Below are 23,247 nucleotides of genomic sequence, written 5' to 3' on the forward strand. Positions count from 1 at the left end.
GCGGTAGTTTAGGTTTAAATCTGTTTTTTCTTATTTGGGAAAACAGTACTTTTTCTTTGTGAGGGCGGCATTGTGGGCAGAACACTGTCTAGTACTCCCTGGAGAAATTTGTAAAGCAGCGACTTGGTCCTCCTTGCATTCATTTGCAAAGTGTTACAGATTGGATGTTCAGTGTAGACAGGAGGTGAACTTTGGAGCAAAGGTACTTACGACAGGCTTTCTGGGGCCCCTCCCATGAAAATACTGCTTTGTTACTTCCCATCAGTCACATTCTGGGCTGGTCCGGAGGGACGCTAAGGAAGGAGAAATTAGTGCTTACCTTCTAATTTGCTTTCCTTTAGTCCCTCCGGACCAGCCCAGATCCCAACCTTTTGCTGTTTGTTCTGGTTCAGTTCAGTGAGTTTGTGTTTATACAGAGCTGTTGTGTATGTTGGCAGTTGAGTTTTTGGGAAAAAAAAGAGAGACAATTCATGGATAAATGTAGGACATGCCTACAGTTGGTGGTCAGGTCAGTTTCTTGGGTGTCCTGGTGGCTGCTCAAGTTGCTCGGGTGCACAGAAGTGGATTCCTTCTCTCCTTTCTCTTGCTTTGGTACTCTAATACTGGATCTTTCTCTAGCTAGCCAGGGTTCTTTTTGGCTGTCTCTAGAGTCAGAGTTTCTCAGTCTTCACCTGCTGGAAGGTGTGAACAACCTACCAGTCACATGCTGGTCTGGAGGGACTAAAGGAAAGCAAATTAGCAGGTAAGAACTCATTTCTCCATATCCACTCCTGTTATACAGAGCAATGCAAGAGACTGGAAAGTGGTATTTCTCAAACCTGCAGTGGAAGCATTCTGTTTTTACAAATTACAAAGCCCAATTTGGTAAAATATGGACCATCCTATCAAACATATAAACGGCGAGTGACCGTACTCACTCGCAAATGCGCAGTAGAGACTTCCCTGTCTGTCCCGCTCCCGCGTCAATACGTGATGACGGGGGGGGGCGGGACAGAGAGAGAAACACCGCTACCCCCCCCCCCCCCGAGGTCGCCACCACTGGTACCCCCCCCTGGAGTCGCCGCTGCCGCCACCCCTCCACCCGGCCCGTCTCTTCGCTATTCAACTTACATCTCCGCAGCAGTCAGAGATCAGCTGAGCTGCCGTTGGCCTTCCTTCCCTGCCTGTGTCCCGCCCTCGCTGACGTTACGTCACATGAGGACGGGACACAGGCAGAGAAGGAAGGCCGACAGGAGCTCAGCTGATCTCTGCCTGCTGCGGAGATGTAAGTTGAATAGCGAAGAGACGGGCCGGGTGGAGGGGCGGCGAACTCGGGGGGGGGGGGGGGGGCGGCGACCCACCAGCCCGTTTTAACGGGCTCAACGGCTAGTATATTAAAAAGCACCTCCAAAGTTCTGAAGCTGACTCTGTGGCACAAAAACCTTGAGCCATTCGTGCTCTCCATCTGATGAAATGACGTCGGAACTTCCTGGTACGTCACCAGCGACACCAACCACAAGAAAGCAACACGCCCCAAACACCGTGCCGGAACGTCAACGGCACAAAACCGCCGAGAAGAAAAGCGCCAGTAAAGCACAGAAAACCTCGCAAACACACCCGAAAACAGCCCCCCCCCAGTGCTCTGACACTCGCCCCTCCCGAGATGCCACTGAACCACGTTCCCTGGCAACAGACACCCTCATCCGATTTTGGACACCGGACCTCCCCCTCCTCCACCAAAAGACTCCCAAATCGGAGTAAAAATCATACATAATCTCCCCCCTCTCGTCACAACACGCCTCCAGGCATAGAGGACCCCACCCTCTCCCCCCGTGCTCAAGGGTCTTCGTCCCTCCATAACACCCTACCTCACACTTGCAGGCACCCTCCATCGACCGTGTTACGAAAAAAAAACCCCAGTAACAACACGGAAACAACCCACTCCACCCCTCAACAAACGCCGACCCCACTCCAACCACCACCACATTTCACCCATCCACGCCCCTCCGTGTCACTGATAGACACAAACACACACATACACACACAATAGATCCCCCTCCACCCCCCCCCAAAAACACCACGCAGAACCACCTCCAAAACCACTGCAAACCCCTCTAAGTTCAAAAACAATTCCTCCTACTTTGACAGAACAACACAAACAAAAAACCCCAGCAACAACACAGACACAACCCACTCCACCCCTCAACAAACACTGACCCCCCTCCACCCACCCTCACATTTCACCAGCCCACGGACACCCCCCCCCCCTGTCATGGACAGACACAAACACACACACACACACAATACCACATAAGTTCAAAAACAACTCCTCCTCCTTTGACAGAACAACACACACACAAAAAAAAACAAAGCCAGCAACAACACGGACACAACCCACTCCACCCCTCAACAAACGCTGACCCCCCTCCAACCACCCTCACATTTCACCAACCCACGGACACCCCCCCCCCCCCCCCACCACCACTGTCATAGACAGACACAAACACACACACACACACACACAATACCACAGAAACACACACATTCCACTGCAAACATCCTGCAACAATAACCACCCTCAAAGCCACACACCACTTCATCCCACTTTGCCAGCACGGCACATCCCTAAAACCAACACTTAACACAAAAATATCACAGAAACACAGACACTCACCACCAACCTCCAAATACACCCCACCCTCACTCACGTACACACACACACACACATACAAACTGGCTCTGTGACATAGACACACACAACGTAGCTCAGTGACACACATGATCTTTCAAAAGCCCCCCTCCCCCCCAAAACCACAGAAGATGCACAAGGATAGATGCAGACTCAATCTCTATATCACTCTATATCATCCCTGCAACAAACTCTCTCTGTCTCACATACACTCTCTCTCACACACACTGTATCTGTGTGAACCACAATCTCTCTCACACTCACTGTGTCTCACGCACTTGCACACACTCTCATTCTCACGCACTCACTCTCTCATAGACACACTCGCATCCAGACTCACTCTTTCTGTCACACACTCGCACATTCACTCTCACACAGTCACTCTCAAACACACTCTCTCAAACATACACATTCCAAGGAAAACCTTGCTAGCACCCGTTTCATTGGTGTCAGAAACGGGCCTTTTTTCTAGTAAAACAATAAAAAAAAATGAAGATGTAAGCATTTCAAAGTTAAATAATAAAATAAATAATAGCTACCATAATTTCAAGCATTAAAATATTAATTCTAGTGAACACTGGTCTTTTTCACTGGCCCTGGTATACAGTAGAATAATAAATACATTTAAATTATAGAAAACATTTAGTAGTTTAATGAATGTTTCTGTTGCAGGATTGTTGGTGATGATGATGGAGGAAAGCTTTTTACTCCAGAAGAATATGAGGAATACAAAAAAAAAGTTTTACCAATGCGGTTACAAAATAGACTGTATGTTAGTTGGAGATCTCCCACTGACATTGACTGTAAACTTGTGGGCCCTGAGACACCATGCTTTTGTATTCATAGGTAAGTTTTCATTCATTACTTTTGTGTTGTATTTTAAGGAAGTACAGAATGGAAGCCATTTTAGAAGGCTTGTGTGGCTTTTACACTTGTAAATAATGAACTTTAGACATATAAGTGCCACTAACATTTATAAATTGTGATTTTAGAAAACTGCTGTTTATATAGAGAAAAGCCATAGCAGACATAGTTTGGATGGGGCTGAGTTATGGGCATGTCTTAGTCATGGTTTGAGTGGGAATATAAATTATGCAAACACGTATACATAACAAAAGCTGGGTGTTGGCATTTACACCTGCTCCATGGCAAGCATAAGTGAAAAGTAAGTTCTTGTTTGAACCTGGGACTCATGTTATTTCCTGAGGGATCAATTGTGCTTATCTGTCTGTTGTTTAACACCATGTCTAAATGTCTAAAAATAAACCAGTCAGTATTCAGCCGGCAGCAGCCAACGTTTTATTAAAAGCTGATTGTTGAGCGGTCACATGATGCCGAGCTGAAGAGTGTGTATGTGTGTAGAGTGAGCTTCTAGGCCCTGATCCTTAATACTCACCTTTCAGGAAGAAAATCTGCAATTTGTGGGGCTATAACATTGGCTTTTAAGTTTTGGGCACCAGATCTGCTTCCTTGGAGCAAGTTTGTCGATATAATGGTGGTGAGACCACTGCGAAAAGAGAAAATGAAATGCCACCAACAGGATTTCAAGATAGCAGAGGGTGAATAATTAGAAGTGCCATCGGCAAGTTCAGCATGGGTTGCTGAAATAATATCAGAAGTGAAGCAAACGATAGCAACATCTGTAGACAAAAAATTACAACATATTTCATATAAACTGGATATTTTGGATGGCCGCTTAGAGTCCTTGAAAGGCAAATTTACGACTCATTGTCAATGCGTGTCAGACCTAGAAGATCGGGTGCAGCAGTTAGCATCTACGCAAACTACAAGAGCGAGTTACTCAACTGGAGGATAAATTGGAAGATCTAGGAAATAGCTTCTGCAGGAATAACTTACACTTGGTGGACATTCCCTAGTCTATTCTGGTCTCGGAGTTGGGTGGCGTTTTGGAAGGATGGCTGGTAAAATCTTTTCAACTCCAATCATCGGCAGGCTCACTGAGAATAGAAAGGGCACACCTTTAGGCCAACACAAGGAGGCTGATGCCTGCTCGCATGTTGTGATCTTGAAATTGTTGGATTACACCCATAAAGTGGAGATATTGCGGGCCTCACGGTTGAAGAGTCCCCTTATTTATAACAATAAAAAAATACTTCCAAGACTTTTCTGCTCGAGTGTCGGCTATGCAGAAAACCTTTACGCCAATATGTTCATCTCTGCATAAATGACATATTCAGTTTACACTACTATACCCTGCCCAATTGAGGGTACATCATGCATGCAAAACCCATTATTTTGATAACATGGCCTCGGCATCAACTCACATTATGTTTTGAATGCTTAGGGATGCCTGAATCAAGGTCTTCTCAATCATTATAGAGCTTTGGCTTTTGGAAGCTTCATCTACTTAATAACAGACATGCATTGAGCTTTAATCAGTTTTAATGCTTTGGATTTGATTTGTTTTTGCTGAATAGTTGCATTTGAGAGTCTTGTCTGCGATACTCCCATGCTTTGTGTTATGGATAACGTTACAGTGATTTGAACTATTGTATTGCTACGTACATGTGGGTGATAGGTGAACTAATAGTTGCACACTTTTGTGAACTCCTACACTTTAGTGCACCTGTTATGTCTGGCATCTTTGGTCAGTGATAGGGACACATCTCTTCTTTATCACTGATCCTCCATGGGTGGAGTACCATGTTGACTGAGAAGGAGCATTTCGGATCTTATGCTACAGTTTATTGTACTTTATTGGCTGTGCAGCTACACACTTGGTCAGATTAGGTTCTGTGATACACACATCAAATTGTGACAGGGCACTACCCCTTACAGTTGCTGGTGGGCCTGGTGGTTCACACCTGTTCCTGTTCATTGTGATTGTGCTAGATTGGCCTCACAGGCCTTGTTACTCAGATCTTCTTTGTCTTCTCATAGTTTCTCCATTTCCCCTGCCAAGAGGCCCAGGGATTCTTCTTCTTCAGGGCCTGATTCTCATAAAAGGCCTGGATCCTTTCTGGTTTATGGCCTGGCCCTTGAGAGTTGGTTCCTAAAAACAAAAGGGTTTTTTCCTTCTATTATTGCCACTTTGTTGAAGGTATGGAAATCCTCCACATCTTTGTCTTATGTCAGGATCTGGAGGGTTTTGAGTCCTGTTGCTCAAGTCAGGGGGTGTCCCCTTGGACATTCTAGCCATTTTGGCCTTTTTACTACTACTTACTACTTAACATTTCTAAAGCGCTACTAGGGTTACGCAGCGCTGTACAATTTAACATAGAACAATCCCTGCTCAAAGAGCTTACAATCTAAAAGACACGTGAGCAGACAGACCAATAGGGGCAGTCAAATTGGGCAGTCTGGAGTTCCTGAAAGGTAAGAATTAGGTGCCGAATGCAGCATTGAAGAGGTGGGCTTTACGCAAAGACTTGAAGAGGGGCAATGAGGGGGCTTGGCGTAAGGACTCGGGGAGGTTGTTCCAAGCATAGGGTGAGGTGAGGTAGAATGAGCGGAGCCTGGAGTTGGCGGTGGTAGAGAAGGGTAATGAGAGGAGGGATTTGTCCTGTGAACGGAGGTTTCGGGCTGGAACGTAAGGGGAGATGAGGGTAGAGAGGTTTTGAGTCCTGTTGCTCAAGTCAGGGGGTGTCCCCTTGGACATTCTAGCCACTTTGGCCTTTTTGAAGGGAGTTTTTGTTCAGGGTTTGGTTCTGAATTATCTAAATGTTCAGGTGGCAGCACTGGCCTGTTTTAGAGACAAGGTAGGCAGTTCCTCTATTGCAGCCCACCCAGATATAATGTGGCTGAGAGAGAGAGTGGAGGAGTGGCCTAGTGGTTAGGGTGGTGGACTTTGGTCCTGGGGAACTGAGGAACTACAGGCACAGGCAGCTCCTTGTGACTCTGGGCAAGTCACTTAACCCTCCATTGCCCCATGTAAGCCGCATTGAGCCTGCCATGAGTGGGAAAGCGCAGGGTACAAATGTAAAAAAAAAAAAAAAAATTTTGGAAGAGGGAGAAAGTTGCTAAAAAGTGAAGAGAGACTGCATTATGGGGATAGGGGCTGATACTGCATATAGGTAGTAGAGCAGCTCATAGGGTCTTTCTGGATGTAGAACTACTATCATATTCCAGTCTGTAAGTTTCAGGTATGAATGGTGTATGGGGCTCTGGGAAGGGAAAGTAGGACTATGATCCTTGGCAGGAAGGGTAGTGATTACAAATTTTGAAATTTGAGATAAATCTGCATAGGAGGTATGAGGAATGGGTGAGCCCCACTGACCAAGGTGGAGTGACAGAGAACCTAATGCGGGGGGGGGGGGGGAGGGAGGAATTAGTAACATCAAGGAAGGTCAGGTCAGGAGGAGGTAGAGAGCAGGGAAGTATAGAATGGGATAGTGGCTTACGTATGGGGGAAGGAGTATTAAGCACCCTACCCTAAAACAAAAGTCAAATTGCATTCAGAGAAAGAAGTGAGGGGACGAAGAAGACATTAAGGCAGGGAGGGACTGAGAAAAAAGTGGGGATGGTCTGAGAGAAATGAAAAATGTATGGTGTGCACAGGTTAGGTAGGGAAAAGAGACTATAGAGGACTGGCTGGGAGGGGGAGAATATGGGTTGTATAACATGAGTGTGGTGTAGATGGGCTGGGAGTAGACTGGTAAACTAGAGTGATGAGTTGGTGTTTAGGAGGAAGAAACATTGGTGGGATTTGCAGTGCTTCTAGCCATTTTTTTTACCCACAAGTGCGCCCTATGTGTGCACCACCTACTGTGCACCTCATTAAAGACAGTATGGTTGCTGTGATTCTGCTAAAACAGGCAGGGGAATGGCTGGGACTCGCTTCTGATTGGCCTGTCAGGGATTGAGCTGACGTCTGAAGCAGCAGAGGTCAGAAGCCAGATCTATTTAAGCCTTACCTCGCCCTACTACCTTTGCTTTAGCGTTGCTTCCTGTCATCTGAAGCCTGTTTCCCTCTCTCTGTTTGTGCTAGTAGCACACTGTGTTTGTGTAGGAGTTTGCTTACTCCTCTCGTTGCTTGTAGCTTTTCTGTGTGCTGGTTGTTCCCAGGGTATGCTTATTTGTTTTTTTTTTTGTTTTGTTTTGTTTTTTTAATTTTTTATTTATGAATTTTCATTTTACATTCATGCAATAACACAAACATATGGCAATTTTGAAATATAATATTCTTAACAAAGAAAGATAGGAAAAATTATTTCTAATTTTTGTCCACAATTTGGTTCAAGAACAAAGAAAATTTAAATTAAAATTAGTCAATAATAAGAAACGGAAGGATCAAACGATAAGCACAGCCGATACATAGTTGGACAATCAGGTGTTCTTATTCTACTCTTTACTCGAAATAAATTCTGACAGTTTCCCCGGTTCAAAAAATATGTAATTCAAAGAATTTAAGGAAATAACACATCTACATGGAAACATCAAATAGAAGTTTCCACCTAAATTCAGGATTCTCGATTTTAATTGCAAAAATTCTTTCCTTCTTTTTTGTGTTTCCCTCCTTGATAGATCTGGAAACATTTAAATTCTTGAACCTAGAAAATTGTCTTTTATATGGCTGAAATACAATTTAAGAATATTATTACGGTCAATCTCAAGGGCAAACGTCACCACTACAGTGGTCCTTTCCGTTATTATTTCCAATGAGTTTTCAAGAATTTGAGTCACATTCAGATTAGGTAAAGAGGTATTCCTAGCATTTCTTATACCCGAAATATACTGAATTCTTGTTATGGGTGGAATATGGTCAGAAGGTATAAGTAAAACTTCTGTAAGATATTTCTTAAACATTTCTAATGGTGACATTAAAGGTGACTTAGGGAAATTTAAGAGTCTTAGGTTATTCCTCCTAATCTGATTTTCCAAATATTCAATTTTGCGATACTGAAAGTTTTTGTCCTTAGAAACATTCGAGGTAACGTTCTTAAAAGTTTTAACTTCATTTTCAAGTACCTCAATCTTGGCAGCGTGGCCCTCGAGCTTGCCAGAAAAATCCCCCTGGATTTGTTTGATCTCAGCCATCTCTCCTCTCATTGAATTGGAAAATTGCTGCAGGGTAGAATTCAAACCCTGAATTGCTTCCCAAAGACTCTCTAGAGTCACAACAGCCGGTCTCTGATATCCTCTGTTTATTCCGGGTGCATTCTCCTGTGATTGCGAGGAGAGGGAATGTGCCTCCTGTCCTCGCAAACAAGCTGTTTCCACAGGAGAGGAAGTTGCTACGGGGCCTCCTCCTGCAGCAACCAGGGTCTGTCCGTTGTCGGGTACACCGAAGCTCTGCTCCTCCGAAGCAATTCTAACATCTCCAGGTCTCGGAGGGGCTGTATTTGAGGGCGGACTCAATGTAGCTCCCTCGACACTATGTTCCCGATCTTCTAATGGGTTTATCGAAGTGCCCATCGGGGATCCCAGCACTCGCAACCCCATCTCCTCTAGAGTCGCCTGTCTCATGGTGGAAGTTTCAGAACGGCTCGTGGAGGTGAGCACGTTAGTTTTTCCCTTCCTTTTCCCCATTACAAGTATAGGGAAAGTCCCAAGTTCCAGGTTTTTTACTAGAGATCAGGAGGTGCTGCAACGCACGTCCGTTTCAGACGCCATCTTGAACCCCCGTATGCTTATTTGTTTCCCTAGCTTAGCTGCTTTCCTTGATTACCTTGCTTCTGTGCACCTATGGGTGCTCTGTTTGCTCTGTCTCTATGTGCTGGTTATTCCCAGCGTATGCTTGTTTGCTTCCCTAGCTTAGCTGCTTTCCTTGATTACCTTGCGTCCATGCATTTGTGGGTGCTCTGCCTGCTCTGTCTCTGTGTGCTGCTGAGTTCTGGTAGGAACATTGTTTGTTTTTCCCTTTGTTTGCTTTAAAACTTTGACTGTAGTGTAAGTCCTGGTTCTTGCTGATTGTGTTTTAGAAGCAGCCTTTCCCTTTAGCCTGCTTTAACTCTTTGCTGTGTCTGTCTCCTGATTCTTGTGAGCATTGCTCCTTATCTGAGTTGTATATGTAAAGGCAGCTTTCCCTGTTTGCTTGCTTTTCCCTTTGTCTCTAGTGTCTGTTATTTGACTCTGTGGCACAGCCTTGTGTACTCTTGTGTGTGGATTCCCTTGACCCTTGAGTGCTGAGTGGTACAGTCCTGTGTATTCCTATAAGTGGTTTCCCTTAATCCTTGTGTGCTGTGTAGCACAGCCTGGTGTATTCCTATAGGTGGCTTCCCTTTTCCCCTGGGTGCTGTGGGGCACAGCCTAGTGTATTTGTGTGCTGTATGGTACAGCCTAGAGTGTTCCTGTGGAGCTTCGCTCTTATTGAGTCTGTGTCCCATTCTGTCCTTGGATTTCTCTTCCCCTGGCCGTAGCCTGTACCTGCCAGCTTCTTGTCTGTCACCCTTCCCTTGTGTCACTAGCTAGCGCTGTGTGCGTTGCATGTGCTCCAGTCCCTTTTGGGACCCCTCGTTCTTTTTCCCTTCCCCAGTGTGTGACTTGGTTCCAGTTCAGCCTTGAGTCCCGCACATTTGAACTCTGTACGAGTGGGTTCCCGTTTGGTTGTGAGGCCCGCCTGAGTGGTCTATCTCCCTTTTCTGGTGGTGCTAGTTGTTTGTCCTGAGTGTGTGGGGCTGTGTGGCCGTGGTATTGCTTAGCGCCTGTTTGGTCCACCCTAGGCCTTGGCCAAGTTCCTAAGCCTCGGCCTGTGCTCAAGGGCTCATGTACAGTATAACACTAGTCAGTTGTGTTCACAACCCAGCACACTTTTCCTTTATATGGACTTTGTAATTTGTGCCAAGTTGAGCACCCCCAATCATTTTGAAACGTTGGTTCCTATGACTTGAACCCACACTAGTACCCACATAATAAAACAAACCAGTGCAATAAAAATCTTGCACTAACTGGCTAGCATGGGTAGGACTGGATCCAGGTAGAGTATAGGTGGTAGTAGGGAGTGGCTGGCACAGGGATTGGTGCAATACTAGCTGCCACAACTCCTGATATCACAGCTGCACTAAATGCCACCCTATGGGGGCAAGACTCCTCTGATCCTGCTGAACCCCCCCCCCCCAATCAAGAAGTCCTAACAGAGTCCCCCATAGAATGAAACCCCACACAGTCAATTCCCTATCAAGCTCTTCCTACAGTGAAGCCCACCGCAAGATCAACTGCCTCCTTACAGAAACCCCCTCAAAATAGTGGCCCACCACAGGAATTACCTCAACCAAGGCCCCTTCACCAAACCTGCCCCCCACCTCCGGAACTCACTCAAGGGCTTCCCTGGTAATCTAATAGGCCAAGGGAGTGGGGGCTGCTCCTACTCTCGGCCTCTAGACTATCAGGAAAGCCCACAGATGAGTCCCAGGAAGCAGGGTCCAGAGTATGGAGGAGGGTTGAAGAGTGAGGATTCTTTGTTTGGGGGGAGGGGGTTGAGTTTATCTGGGGTTTCTTTCTCGGGGTCCTTGAGTTGGGAGCATCTTGATTGGGAGGGTGATGAACTGGGAGGGTTGATAAACAGGGAGGGAGAGACTGGGCAAGGGGATTGGATCAGGGAATACTGTTGGGGGGGGATGGTGTTTTGGGGGCGTCAGGTTATACCATCATGGTACCTTCGGTATTTAGATTTGCACCACGGCTCATATTACATAACTTAGCAGATAGCTCAGTACATCATGCTTATTTACAAAGATACTAGAGAGAGTGATTGTTAGATATTAATTTGTGGGGAAACAGCTACTTCCTTATGTAATCATTTTTTCATTAAAAAAATTTAAAAACATTCCTTTCAATGCATCTTCCATAAGTATTCTTTGTATAAGCTTTCGTATATTCATTTTTTCTTTCAGGTATAAACAACATAAAACTGATTTTAAAGAGATCCCAAAGGAACGTCCAATATATTTACCTTGTAGAGTAAGCAACTGTCAGTGCAAATCATATCATTATGTCCCAAAAAATGGATCCCAACCTATTCGCTGCAGATGCAAGCACTTCTCAGATGAACACAGTGAAGCACCTGGCTATCCATGCAAAAAGTGTACGTTTCTACATATTGTTTTCATTTTCTCTTGAACAATATATCAATGTATTAACAAGGCCTTGAACAATCTCTATATATAAAAGGCACCACCAACGTTCTATGAAGCCTCCAGCCGGAAGTGTGAAGAGGGAGAGATATCCGGTTTCCCCATGAGTGTCTGCCCCACCCTCGCTCTCTCTGTAACACAAACAGTGAAGGAAAAAACACAGCAAAGCACGAAATCAAATCGCTCTTTCTGTAACAGTGAAGGACTCAGAGGGGGGAGGGGGAGGGGAGAGAGGACAGAGGGCAGGGAGGGACACACACACTCCCACATGCACACAGAAGAAAACCTTGCTAGCCCCTGTTTCATTTGCATCAGAAACGGGGCTTTTTTTTTAACTAGTATTTGTATAATTTGAAAATATATTAGTTTACTAGTCTGAGAGGGTGTTGGATAGGGAGTTTCTTAGATGATAAATGTACTTGGATTTTTGATGTATTTATTTGCCTTTTCTAAAAATGAGCTTGAAGGAAGTTACACTCAGGTACAAAATTGGGTTTCTTTTCTATTTAAAACCACTTTTATCACATAGTTATAGTAAAATGAAGTGGATTATGAAGTTTAAGATATGGTTTTTTTTCTTTAGCAGAAAAAAAGACATCCTGAGCTCCTTTCTCACCCATCCAAGATGGAATTGTCCTTATGTTGAAAACCATTTATGTAACAATTCTGTCAAACCATTTTGCTTATTTTTCTTTGAAATTAGGTTCAAAGTGTTCAGGATTTCACAGTTCATTTACTTGTGGTTGTGGTCAGCCTACATATGCCCATGAAACAATAGTAGAAACAAAAGAAGAGCGTTTAGCCCTTGGAAAACCAGTGGGACATGATGTTCCATATGCTGCAATGGGAGGATTAACTGGATTCAGCTCACTGGCAGAAGGTTACATGAGACTAGATGACAGTGGAATAGGTATGTTCACTAAATAAAGGAAATTTGAAATATAGTTATGCGTAATTTAGAGATGAAAATGACACAACATATAATCAGTAGAAGCAGTGGAAGCTTAATTTCACAGTTCAAAGCAAAACATACTACCATAGATATATTGTTTAATATTTAAACATAAGGCTTCCCAAACATAGGATTTTTGCTCAGTATCAAAATAATTCTCTGAGGCTAGGGCTTTTCAGCTTGGAGAAGAGACGGCTAAGGGGAGACATGATAGAGGTATATAAAATAATGAGTGGAGTCGAACAGGTGGATGTGAAGCGTCTGTTCACGCTTTCCAAAAATAGTAGGACTAGGGGGCATGCGATGAAACTAAAGTGTAGTACATTTAAAACAAATAGGAGAAAATTTTTCTTCACCCAACGCGTAATTAAACTCTGGAATTCGTTGCTGGAGAATGTGGTGAAGGCGGTTAGCTTGGCAGAGTTTAAAAAAGGTTTTGACGGTTTCCTAAAGGACAAGTCCATAGACTGCTACTAAATGGACTTGGAAAAATCCACAATTTCAGGAATAACATGTATAGAATGTTTGTACGTTTGGGAAGCTGCCAGGTGCCCTTGACCTGGATTGGCTGCTGTCGGGGACAGGATGCTAGGCTTGATGGGCCATTGGTCTTTTCCCAGTATGGCATTACTTATGTTCTTAAGCAGGCCTTCCTATTCTCACATCTGGGTGGTGTCATCTGACAGAGCCTAATGTGAATGCTGACTAGCAAGTATAGTAGAAAATTCAAGCAGCAGGATATAAGGGGAATGGTGTAAGGGAGAAAATGCAAAGATGTAAAATGTTGTTTAAGTTTGATTGATGGAACAGAATTGGAGTCTGTGGACTCAAAATGTTGCTATGTTGACTGTTTAATAAAAATCAAAATTAGAAAAAAAAGAAAATTCAAGCAGCGTCCCACCGTGCGTACACTGGTGCTTTCCTGCCTGAGTCTTCCAGTCTTTTTCCGTGGAGCTGAGAGGACAGGTTCATGTGTTCTGTCCCTCACACTGCATTCAAGACTTATTCTGTGCCTTCCCGTGCGGGATTTTTGTTTTATTGTACAGTATTTTTCTTCTGTTTACATTTTTTTCATCAACCCTCTTATTTTTAGAGTTTTTCGGCTTTTAAGTTTTCTTTATTTTTTGGGTGTGGCTGCACAATTAAGCCTCTGCCTTAATTTGAACACTGCTCCCTTTTTTTCTCCGTTTGAGGAGTTTAATTAATTTAGCAGACATTCTTTTTTTCGATGTTACAGAAGACCCCCAGTGGCTGAGGCCTAATTGTGCGGCCACCCCCAGTTGCTTCAAGAGGTGCATCAAATGTAAACACATGATTTCTGCCACAGACCCGCACAATTGGTGCATCGGGTACCTTGGTCCAGATCATGACCCCTCTGATTGTGATCTGTGTTTAAAATGCAGATGAGAACTCAGCGGGTGCGACTCAAATGGAGCATCTTTTTGGCTCATCGAATGCCAGACCACTGACTTTGGCACTGGTGGCATCGTCCTCTATGGCTGCTCTGACTTTGGCATCCACTGGGAGTGCACTGTGTCATGGATTCAGGGATGGTGAGCCATTGGACTGCAGTCAGGGCTGCAGCAGACAAGTCCTCTGAGATGGCACAGGCACAAAGCAGAGGCGAGCCAGACACTGAATCCAGACAAGACATGGCACTAAGATGGCGTCGGACTAGGAAATACCTGAGGGAGCTCCGAGCCCAGGAAAACAGAATTAATAGTGGAAATAAAGCCGGGTCGTGGCTGAGAATGGCACCCGGGTGCGAACAACCACTGACTGAAGAAGCCCTTACGCGATCAGTAAGCGCCCGACAAACCCTCGGAGAAGGGAAAGGCAAATGAACCTCTCCCCACGAGGGCTCACACGAGGTTTGTTACGAGTCCGATCCTGCCTCGAGCCCGGGAGCGCGAGGCAGGAGATGATCCAACCCAAGCCGACCCGATGTGCAGCGAGAGGCAATCGCACCTCTCCTCACAGGGGCCCGCACAAGGACCGCGCGACACATCCACCCCTACCTCCACCCGCCTACCATACCAGCGCAAAAGAGACAAACTCTCCCTTGTGAGGTCCATCCGATACCATGAGCTGCAGCCGCGAGCAGCCAAGCACCGGACCCTACCTCTTCAGATGGCAGAATAGGTGAGGGAGCCGCGCCGCCCCCATGGCAGGGAAACGCAGAAGCGCCCCCAAGGAGATCGCTCGAGCCTCCGAAGATTCGGCAACAAAGCCAGAGGAGCAGCGACAACGGACCACCCCCAAAGCAAGCAACAGGGAAACGCCAACGTGCACCAAAGAGGACGCCGGGGCCTCCGAGAGCACGGCCCTCAACCTACAAAATAACTCTCAGGACCAAGGAATCTCTCTCTACGACCTGGGGCAACACCTCAAACACCTAACCGTGAGTAAACTACCCCAGCCACCACTACAGCTCCTTGAATCGCGAAGATTCTGTGCCCGAGGAAATGCTTCTGAACACCTGACTGTGAGTACATCATCTATATTCATTAAAAAAAAAATCCAGATCTAAGTCCTATCAAGTATCCTACAGTACGCAGCCACCAGGTGCCCAAACTGATCCACCACCAAAATAGGTGGGAAAATGTGGTATACAAATGTAACAAATAAATAAATAAAATTAAGACAAGGCAGACCAAGAACTGGATCCATACACCAAAGGAACAACCCAGATGAGACACAAGACATGGCAAATAAGCAGTGCACACTCAAGGCAAGGTAGAAACAGAGCCTGGCTGAAGCAGGAACCAGGAATGAAGCTTGACTATAGCAGAAACCAGGAACAAAAGTAAGGACACTCATATGGGCTGCAAGGCCGAACTGGAACTCACATGTAACAGTGTCCAATCATATGGGCTGCAAGGCTGTACTGGAACTCAAACAAACAGAAAGAAACAGAACGAAATTCCCTTAACAAATACTAACCAAGCAGTACACATACGCTGTGCAAAACGGAGCCACAAATAAGAGGTCAAAAGACCCAACACTAAGGCACAAAGTAACTGAAGGGGAAAAGACAACCTCACACAGGCTCACATAGTAGAATCAACAAGTAAAAGGTTAAAGGGAATCCACACAGGGAGGCAGCTCAGGGCTGTGCTAGTCACCACATCTATAAGGAAGAACAGTCTTAACTAACTCAAACAGAAATCACACAGAGAGATAGCTCAGGGCTGTGCTAATAGTCCCAGCTAAACAGAAGAGCAGTCCACTTGTGCCACACAGTGAGGCAGCTCAGGGCTGTGCTAGTCATCACAGCTAAACGGAAGAGCCACTACCTCAAACTCAAATAGAAACCTCACAGAGAGGACTCAAACAGAAAGCACACAGAGAAGCAACTCAAGACAGGTCCACTCAGCCATTCTAGGCAGGGTAAAGGGGAAATACACAAAGAAGCAACTCAAGGCAAGGCCACTTGGCCATATTAAGGTAAAGGGAAAACACACAAAGAAGCAACTCGAGGCTAGGCAACACGGCCACGCAAAGGGTAAAGGGAAGCCACTCATAGCCGCACTGAAGGCTGTGCCACACAGCAGTCAAGGATAAAGGGAAGCCACTTGTAGAAGCACTCAAGGCTATGCCACATGGCAATCAAGGGTAAAGGGAAGCCACTCATAGAAGCACTCAAGGCTGTGGCACACGGCACTCAAGGATAAAGGGAAGCCGCTCATAGGCTGTGTCACACGGCACTCAAGGGAAGCTCAAGGCTGTACCACACAGCACTCAAGAATAAAGGGAAGCCACTAATAGGCTGTGCCACATGGCAGTCAAGGATAAAAGGAAGCCACTCATAGGAACACTCAAGGCTCTGCCACATGGCAGTCAAGGATAAAGGGAAGCCACTCATAGGAACACTCAAGGCTGTGCCACACAGCCACGCATAGGAACACTCAAGGCTGTGCCACACAGCCACTCAGATTCAAACATAGAAAAGTATTTCACACAGGTACAAACAAGAACTACACCCAGAAACAACACGGGGCTGTGCCAGGAATCACAGCTAACAGAAAGGTAATTCACTCAGGTTCAGAAGCAAGGCTATACCACACAGCCACTCAGATTCAAGCATAGGAAAGTAATTCACACAGGTACAAACAACAACCACACATACACAGAAACAGTACAGGGCTGTGCTTGGAAGCATAGCTAACAGAAAAGTAATTCAGGTTCAAACAAGAACCGCGCGCACAGCTAACAAGAAGACCAGTTCACTCAGAATCAAACAACAACACTGCAACAAGAAAAGGGTAAAATAGACCTGTTGCAAAGGCAAGGCATGGAAGTTCCAAGGTCCTTTATAAAGGAGTTGGCTGATGATGTCACAACTAGGAATGAGGCTTGGCTGCAGGTACACCAGAGTGAGGCTTGGATAACAGGAACACCAAAGCGAGACTTGGATAGCACAAATACCAGAGCGAGGCTTGGCTGCAGGAACACCAACAACAGAAGCCACCATGCAGGTAAAAGGCAGTCTGGAGATGTCACAGAGCCAGATTATTGAGAAAAAATAGATCTGGACATATGGACACGGCCATAGCCATGACACACTGGCATTGAGTGGGTCTCCACCTGCCCCGACACTGGGCACTAGTAGCAGGCCCCGGGACCGGTCAGCATCGGATCTGACAATGAGGATGCATATGAATTTGGCAACATCCTCATTGACACCTGGGGATCGAGACTGCATGCATCGGGGAAGCCCAAGAAGCATAAGCATCGGTTTTCCTTGATGCACGGTGCTGGGACCATCGGGACATTAGATCCTCTGGTACCTGAGGAGCACTATCCCTTCTTAGAAGAGGTGCCAGTGCACAAATCACCAAGCGGCCCGGTCTCTGCCACTGGTTTGGCATGATGTCTTCTCAGACTGCCTCTGACCCAGCTCCCATGCTTTTGCCGATACCCACCTTTGATGAACGGTTCTGCAGCATGCTCCGAGAGGAACTGGCACCGCTGCTACAGGGGGCTCCCACTTTGACAACGAGGGTGTTTGCCCCACCAGTGGAGCAGCCCCAGGCCCTCTGCAAGGCTCCATCGGTGCTGGTGCCTCGCAGGGTGTCGATGTCAAGGCAGGCATTACCACCCTTTACATTGGGGGAGGAAGCTTCCCCGGAGTGTGAGGGTAAGTCTGCAACTCAGAGCTCCTGAGTGTGGACAATGCTTCACCAGGCTGAGGTCGGTATAGACTCATTCACCTGCTCCTGAGTATGGGGAAGAGTTTGATTTGGGCCACTCATGGGAGTCAGATGAAGATCCACATTACTTCTCAGAGGAGGAGTCTTATGGAATTCCATCTGATCCCTTTCCTCCTCAAGAGAGACGAAAATCTCCATCTGAGGCACTCTCTTTCACCAGTTGTGTGAGGGAGATGGCTGTGGCCGTCCCATTGAAGTTGGAGACTGAGGAAGATGGAGTAGGAGTACTGAGCAGCGATGTTGTCTGTTCAAGGCTATAAGTCTCCTCCTAAGGAAGGGGTCACTGCACCATTACACCCTATCCATAAGGATGCACTGTTGAAGAAGTCTCCTCTCATAGTGCAGATCACACCCAAGAAGGTGGATGTGCAGTATCGTATTCAGAAGGTTCCCAGATTCGAGAAGGCACAATTGCCCCACAACTTCATGGTGGTCAAATCCACTTTCAAACAGGCTTAGAGTTCTTGGTCTCGCACCTTGGTGCCCCCAGGACGACAGACCAGGACTTTGGATTCATGTAGGAGGAAGACATTTCAGGCTTCAGTGCTTGTTGCCCACTTCCAGTCCTACCAGCTGTACACGAGCCTTTACTTTGTAACGTTAGTGAACAGTACACTGACTCTTGCAGAATCTCTCCCTTCGGAGCAGGCCGCAGAGCTTCACCATCTGGCCATCAAGCAGATGGAGTATAGGCATTATCTGGCCAGGGGCACCTATGATACTTTTGATGTTGTGTCCAGACTCTCTGGCATGGCTGTGGGGATGAGCAGACTCTCATGGCTGCATGTCTCTGACCTGGAACCAGCGGCTCAAGAGAGGTTGTTGGATGTGCCGTGCTGAGGGGACAACTTGTTTGGAGAGAAAGTGGAAGAGGTCACTGGCCTCATTAAGAAACAGATACTATTGACACTCTCTCGGCGTACTCCATCTGCATAATCTTCAGCAAGAAGATTTGACTCAGTCTAGGCAACTTTCCTACTACTCTCAAGGGCGTAGGTTCCTGCCTCCCGCTCGTTCCGCTCAGGCCTAGCATCCCAGGCCCTCACTAGCCTCATCCTCAGAAGTCCCAGCTGGCTCCCTAGTCAGAGCAGGGCACGGACTTTTGAGTAGCTTGAGCAGATCATAGTCACTCAAAAAGTATCTATCTCGGATGACCTTCCGGTCGGGGGAGGAGGCTCATTTTTACCAACACAGAGGGCTTCTTGTAACCTCCGACCAATGGGTTCTTCAAATAGTCTGTCTCAGGTATGCAGTGAATTGGCACCAGAGACCTACTAATTGCCCACCAAGAGGGTCTTTCATCAGTTCTCAGCACAAGAATGTACTTCCAGAGGAAATCTCCACCCTTCTACAGGCCCGAGCAGTCAAACCCATACCACCAGGGGAAGAAGGGAAGAGATTCTATTCCAGGTACTTCCTTGTGCCCCCCCCCCCCCCCCCAAAAAAAAATGGGAGGATACTGACCCATCCTAGATCTAAGCACCCTGAACAAATTTCTAGTCAAGGAAAAGTTCAGGATGCTTTCCCTGGCCCCCTTCTTCTAATTCAGGAAAACGACTGGCTGTGCTCTCTGGACTTGAAGAATGTGCATAACCACATTTCAATACTTCCAAGTCACAGGAAGTATCTCAGATTTTGAGTGGAGAAATGCCACTACCAGTATCATGTTCTGCCTTTTGGCTTGACGTCTGCACCCAGCGTTTTCACCGAGTGTCTGGTGATAGTCGTGGGGTATCTGTGCAGACTGAGAGTGTATGTATTTCCCTACCTAGACAATTGGATGGTCAAGAGCACATCTCAGAAAGGAGCCAAGGAGTCAATGAAGATGACTATTCAGGTGTTAGAGCTACTGGGGTTTGTCATCAATTTCCCCAAGTCCCACCTGCACCCATTTTGCCATTTGGCGTACATAGGAGCCCTGCTAGATACAGGTCAGGCTCGGGCCTTCCTTCCTCAAGCAAGAGCAGATACCTTAGTGATGCCTGCCTCACTATCTGCAGCAGCCAGCAAGTTTCAACTCAGCAAATATTGAGACTCTCGACTGTGCAGGTCATTCCCATGGCAAGGCTCCACTTGAGAGTAACCCAGTGGACCTTAGCTTCCCAGTGGTCTCAAGTGACAGTGAACCTAACCGATGATTCGCACATCACCAGAACTGGCCCACACCCTTCTCAAATTCCAAATTCCACCGCCTCAGAAGGAGTTGACAGTGGATGCATCCAACCTGGGTTGGGGAGCTCAAGTAGATGGACTTCACACTCGGGACTGGTGGTCCGCTCAGGAGGTTCAGTTCCACATCAAATCTCTTCAAGCTCAGGGCCATTTGGAACGCTCTAAAAGTTTTCAAAGATCAACTCCAGAACGAAATTGTTCTCATCCAAACAGACAACCAGGTTTCAATGTTCTATGTCATATGGGATCCTACCTCTTGTGTCAGGAAGCGGTGTTATGGACCTCTGTGCCACTTACCTGCCAGGCAAAAACAACTGCCTGGCAGACTGAGCAGGATATTGCAATTACATGAGTGGTCTCTAAACATGGGAGTAGCCCAGAAGATCTTCCAAACGTGTAGCACCCCCTCAGTGGATGTTTTTGTCACTCGTCTCAACAACAAAGCCCCTCAGTTCTGCTCCAGGCTCAGATCACACAGTAGACTAGAGTCTGATGCCTTTCTTCTACACTGGGGGGAGGCTTTTCTGTATGTGTAACCTCTCACACCTCTAATAAAGAAGATTTGCTGAAACTCAGGCAGGATCAGGGCACCACAATTCTGATCTCTCCTTGCCACAGCAGATCTGGTTCCCTCTTCTTCTAGAGTTGTCCTGCAAAAATCTGTGGAGATTGGACTATTTTCCAACCGTCATCAAGCAGAATGACGGCTCCCTTTTGTATCCCAACCTCCAATCCCTGGCTCTCACGGCTTGGATGTGAGAACGTAGAACTCAAACCCCTGGGATTGCTTGAGGGTGGCTCCCATATCTTGCAGACTTCCAGGAAAGATTCCACTAAGAAATGTTACTCTTTTAAGTGGAGGAGGTTTGGTGTGAGGGCAAGGCCTTAGATCTCTTCTCTTGCCCTACACAAAAATTGCTTGAGTACCTCCTACACCTCTCTGAGTCTGGTTTGGAAATAAACTCTGTAAGGGTCCATCTATTGCAGTTACCACCACCATGTAGAAGGCGAGTCCATCTCTGTACAGCCTTTAGTTTTTCGCTCCATGAGAGGTTTGTTGCTGACAAAACCCCCTACCAAACCTCCCACTTTGTAATGGGATCTCAACATAGTCCTCACACAGCTGATGAAAACTCCTTTTGAGCCTCTGAATACCTGTCATCTGAAGTATTTGACCTGGAAAGTTGTGTTTCTGGTGGCGGTAACTTCAGCTCGCAGAGTCAGTGAGCTCCAGGCCCTGGTAGCTCATCCACCATATACTACATTTCATCACAAAATTCCTCCACACACACACTAAGTTCCTTCCTAACCAGTAAATTGTTCTGCCAACATTTTTCCCAAAACCTCATGTCCATCCTGGCAAAAGTGTACTGCATACTTGCAAGCAAGCGTTAGCCTTCAATCTGGAGGGGACTCAAGCCCATAGACAGTCCACCCAGCTTTTCATTTCTTTTGACCCCAACAGGTTGGGATGGCAATTAGCAAGTGCAATTTTCAAATTGGATACCAGATTGAATCTCCTTTGCTTATGCCCAGGCTGGGCTGACTTTTGAGGGTCATGTCATGGCTCACAATGTCAGAGCCATGGCTGCGTCGGTAGCCCACTTGAGATCAGCCTCCATAGAGGAGATTTTGAAGGCTGCGACGTGGTCTTCTATCCACACTTTCACTTCCCACTACTGTTTGGATCAGGATACTCGATGCGACAGTCAGTCTGGACAGACAGTTCTGCAGAATTTGTTTGGTGTCTAGAATCCAACTCCACCCTCACCCTCCAAAGCCCTGTGTTATTCTGTTCCAGGCTGCACCTACATAGCTATTATTTATATAGTTTAAGGTTGATTGATGTTTTAGTCTCAACATCTCTTGTTTTCAGTGAGCCTTGTACCTAGGGATTCCCAGATGTGAGAATAGGAAGGCCTGCTTGTCCTTGGAAAAAGCAAAGATGCTTACCTGTAGCTGGTGTTCTTTGAGGACAGTAGGCTGATTATTCTCATACCCTCCTGCCTTCCTTAGGAGTTCAGTTTAGTTATAAGTGTTTTGCTTTTTCACCTGACTGGAAGACCCACACTAGCGCATTGGGAAGTCACCAGAGCATGCGCGGTAGGATTCTGTTAGAATTTTCGACTGTACTTGCTAGTTAGTGTCCACACCGGGCTTTGTCGGATGACATCACCCAGATATGAGAATAATTGGCCTAGTCCTCGGAGAACACCAGGTACAGGTAAGTATCTTTGCTTTTTATGCCATACATACCATGTATCATTTTCAAGACAAATGTGTTTTTATCAAGAAGATATAGCTACAAAACAATCTGAAGAAAAATCCAGAATAAGTACCAAAGAATCTTTCACCAGATAGCTCAGTTCATCTCCAGACAAACTGAAAATGTGTTCAAAATGTGTTGCCAAGGGGCAAAAAGGAGGGGAAACCTCTTTGTATATAGTCACAAAACAAAAAGAGGTGAACCAATGGTGCTCCCATAGTGAAAGAAAAGAGGACACCAGAAGGTCAAACAAAGGTAAAATAATAATGTATTGAAGAAATGTACACAAGCCAAACTATACAGTTTCATCATAAGACACAATGAAAATGCAGATATTTGTATTTACATGTGTGCCTCATATTGAAATAGTTTAGCCCTGTTTGGCTTGTGTACATTTGTTCAATAAATTGTTGTTCTTACTTTAGTTTGACCTTCTGGTGTTCTCTTTTCCTTCACTGTGAAAGCACCATTGGTCCAGTTCTTCTCTTTTATATTGTCTTGCAACAGTCGCATCCTTATCCATTTTTCACATTCTGTTGTCTAAAAAATATAATTCAAAATGCATTAAAGAAAGTGTGTTTCACTGATCTATACAACATATACTACACATTCAATTAATTTCTGACAGTATTTCCATCTTTTGGTCAGATCAACCTGTTGAAGACTCTTTTGAGACAGCTAACAAGATTCTTTGTTCTAGTGGAATTCTAAGTCTTTGTCCAGTGAGAAAATGTCCTGGGGTTTATGGCTATAGCTCATCATCATAAGTGTAGCTCATTGGTCTAGAACAGTGTTTCCCAAGTTGGTCCTGGAGTAGCCCCCTTGCCAGTCAGGTTTTCAGGGTATCCACAGTGAAAATGCATGAAAGAGATATGCATACAACAGAGGCAGTGTATGTAAATTGATCTCATGCCTATTCATTGTGGATATTCTGAAAACCTGAC

General features: G+C 45.9%; 1 protein-coding gene across 2 annotated transcripts in view; it reads left to right on the forward strand.

Annotated features, from left to right (window-relative positions):
* Window positions 1-23,247, forward strand: part of FAM221A (family with sequence similarity 221 member A) — a 133,348-nt gene that overhangs the window by 20,707 nt on the left and 89,394 nt on the right. For both annotated transcript variants that reach the window (XM_030201862.1, XM_030201871.1), the window contains exons 2-4: window positions 3,341-3,514; window positions 11,461-11,651; window positions 12,404-12,610. In XM_030201862.1, coding sequence (XP_030057722.1) covers window positions 3,341-3,514; window positions 11,461-11,651; window positions 12,404-12,610 — 572 coding nt within the window. The remainder of the gene's footprint in view (window positions 1-3,340; window positions 3,515-11,460; window positions 11,652-12,403; window positions 12,611-23,247) is intronic.

This window comes from Microcaecilia unicolor, chromosome 1 (genome assembly GCF_901765095.1).
Source record: "Microcaecilia unicolor chromosome 1, aMicUni1.1, whole genome shotgun sequence".
Lineage (NCBI taxonomy): Eukaryota > Metazoa > Chordata > Amphibia > Gymnophiona > Siphonopidae > Microcaecilia > Microcaecilia unicolor.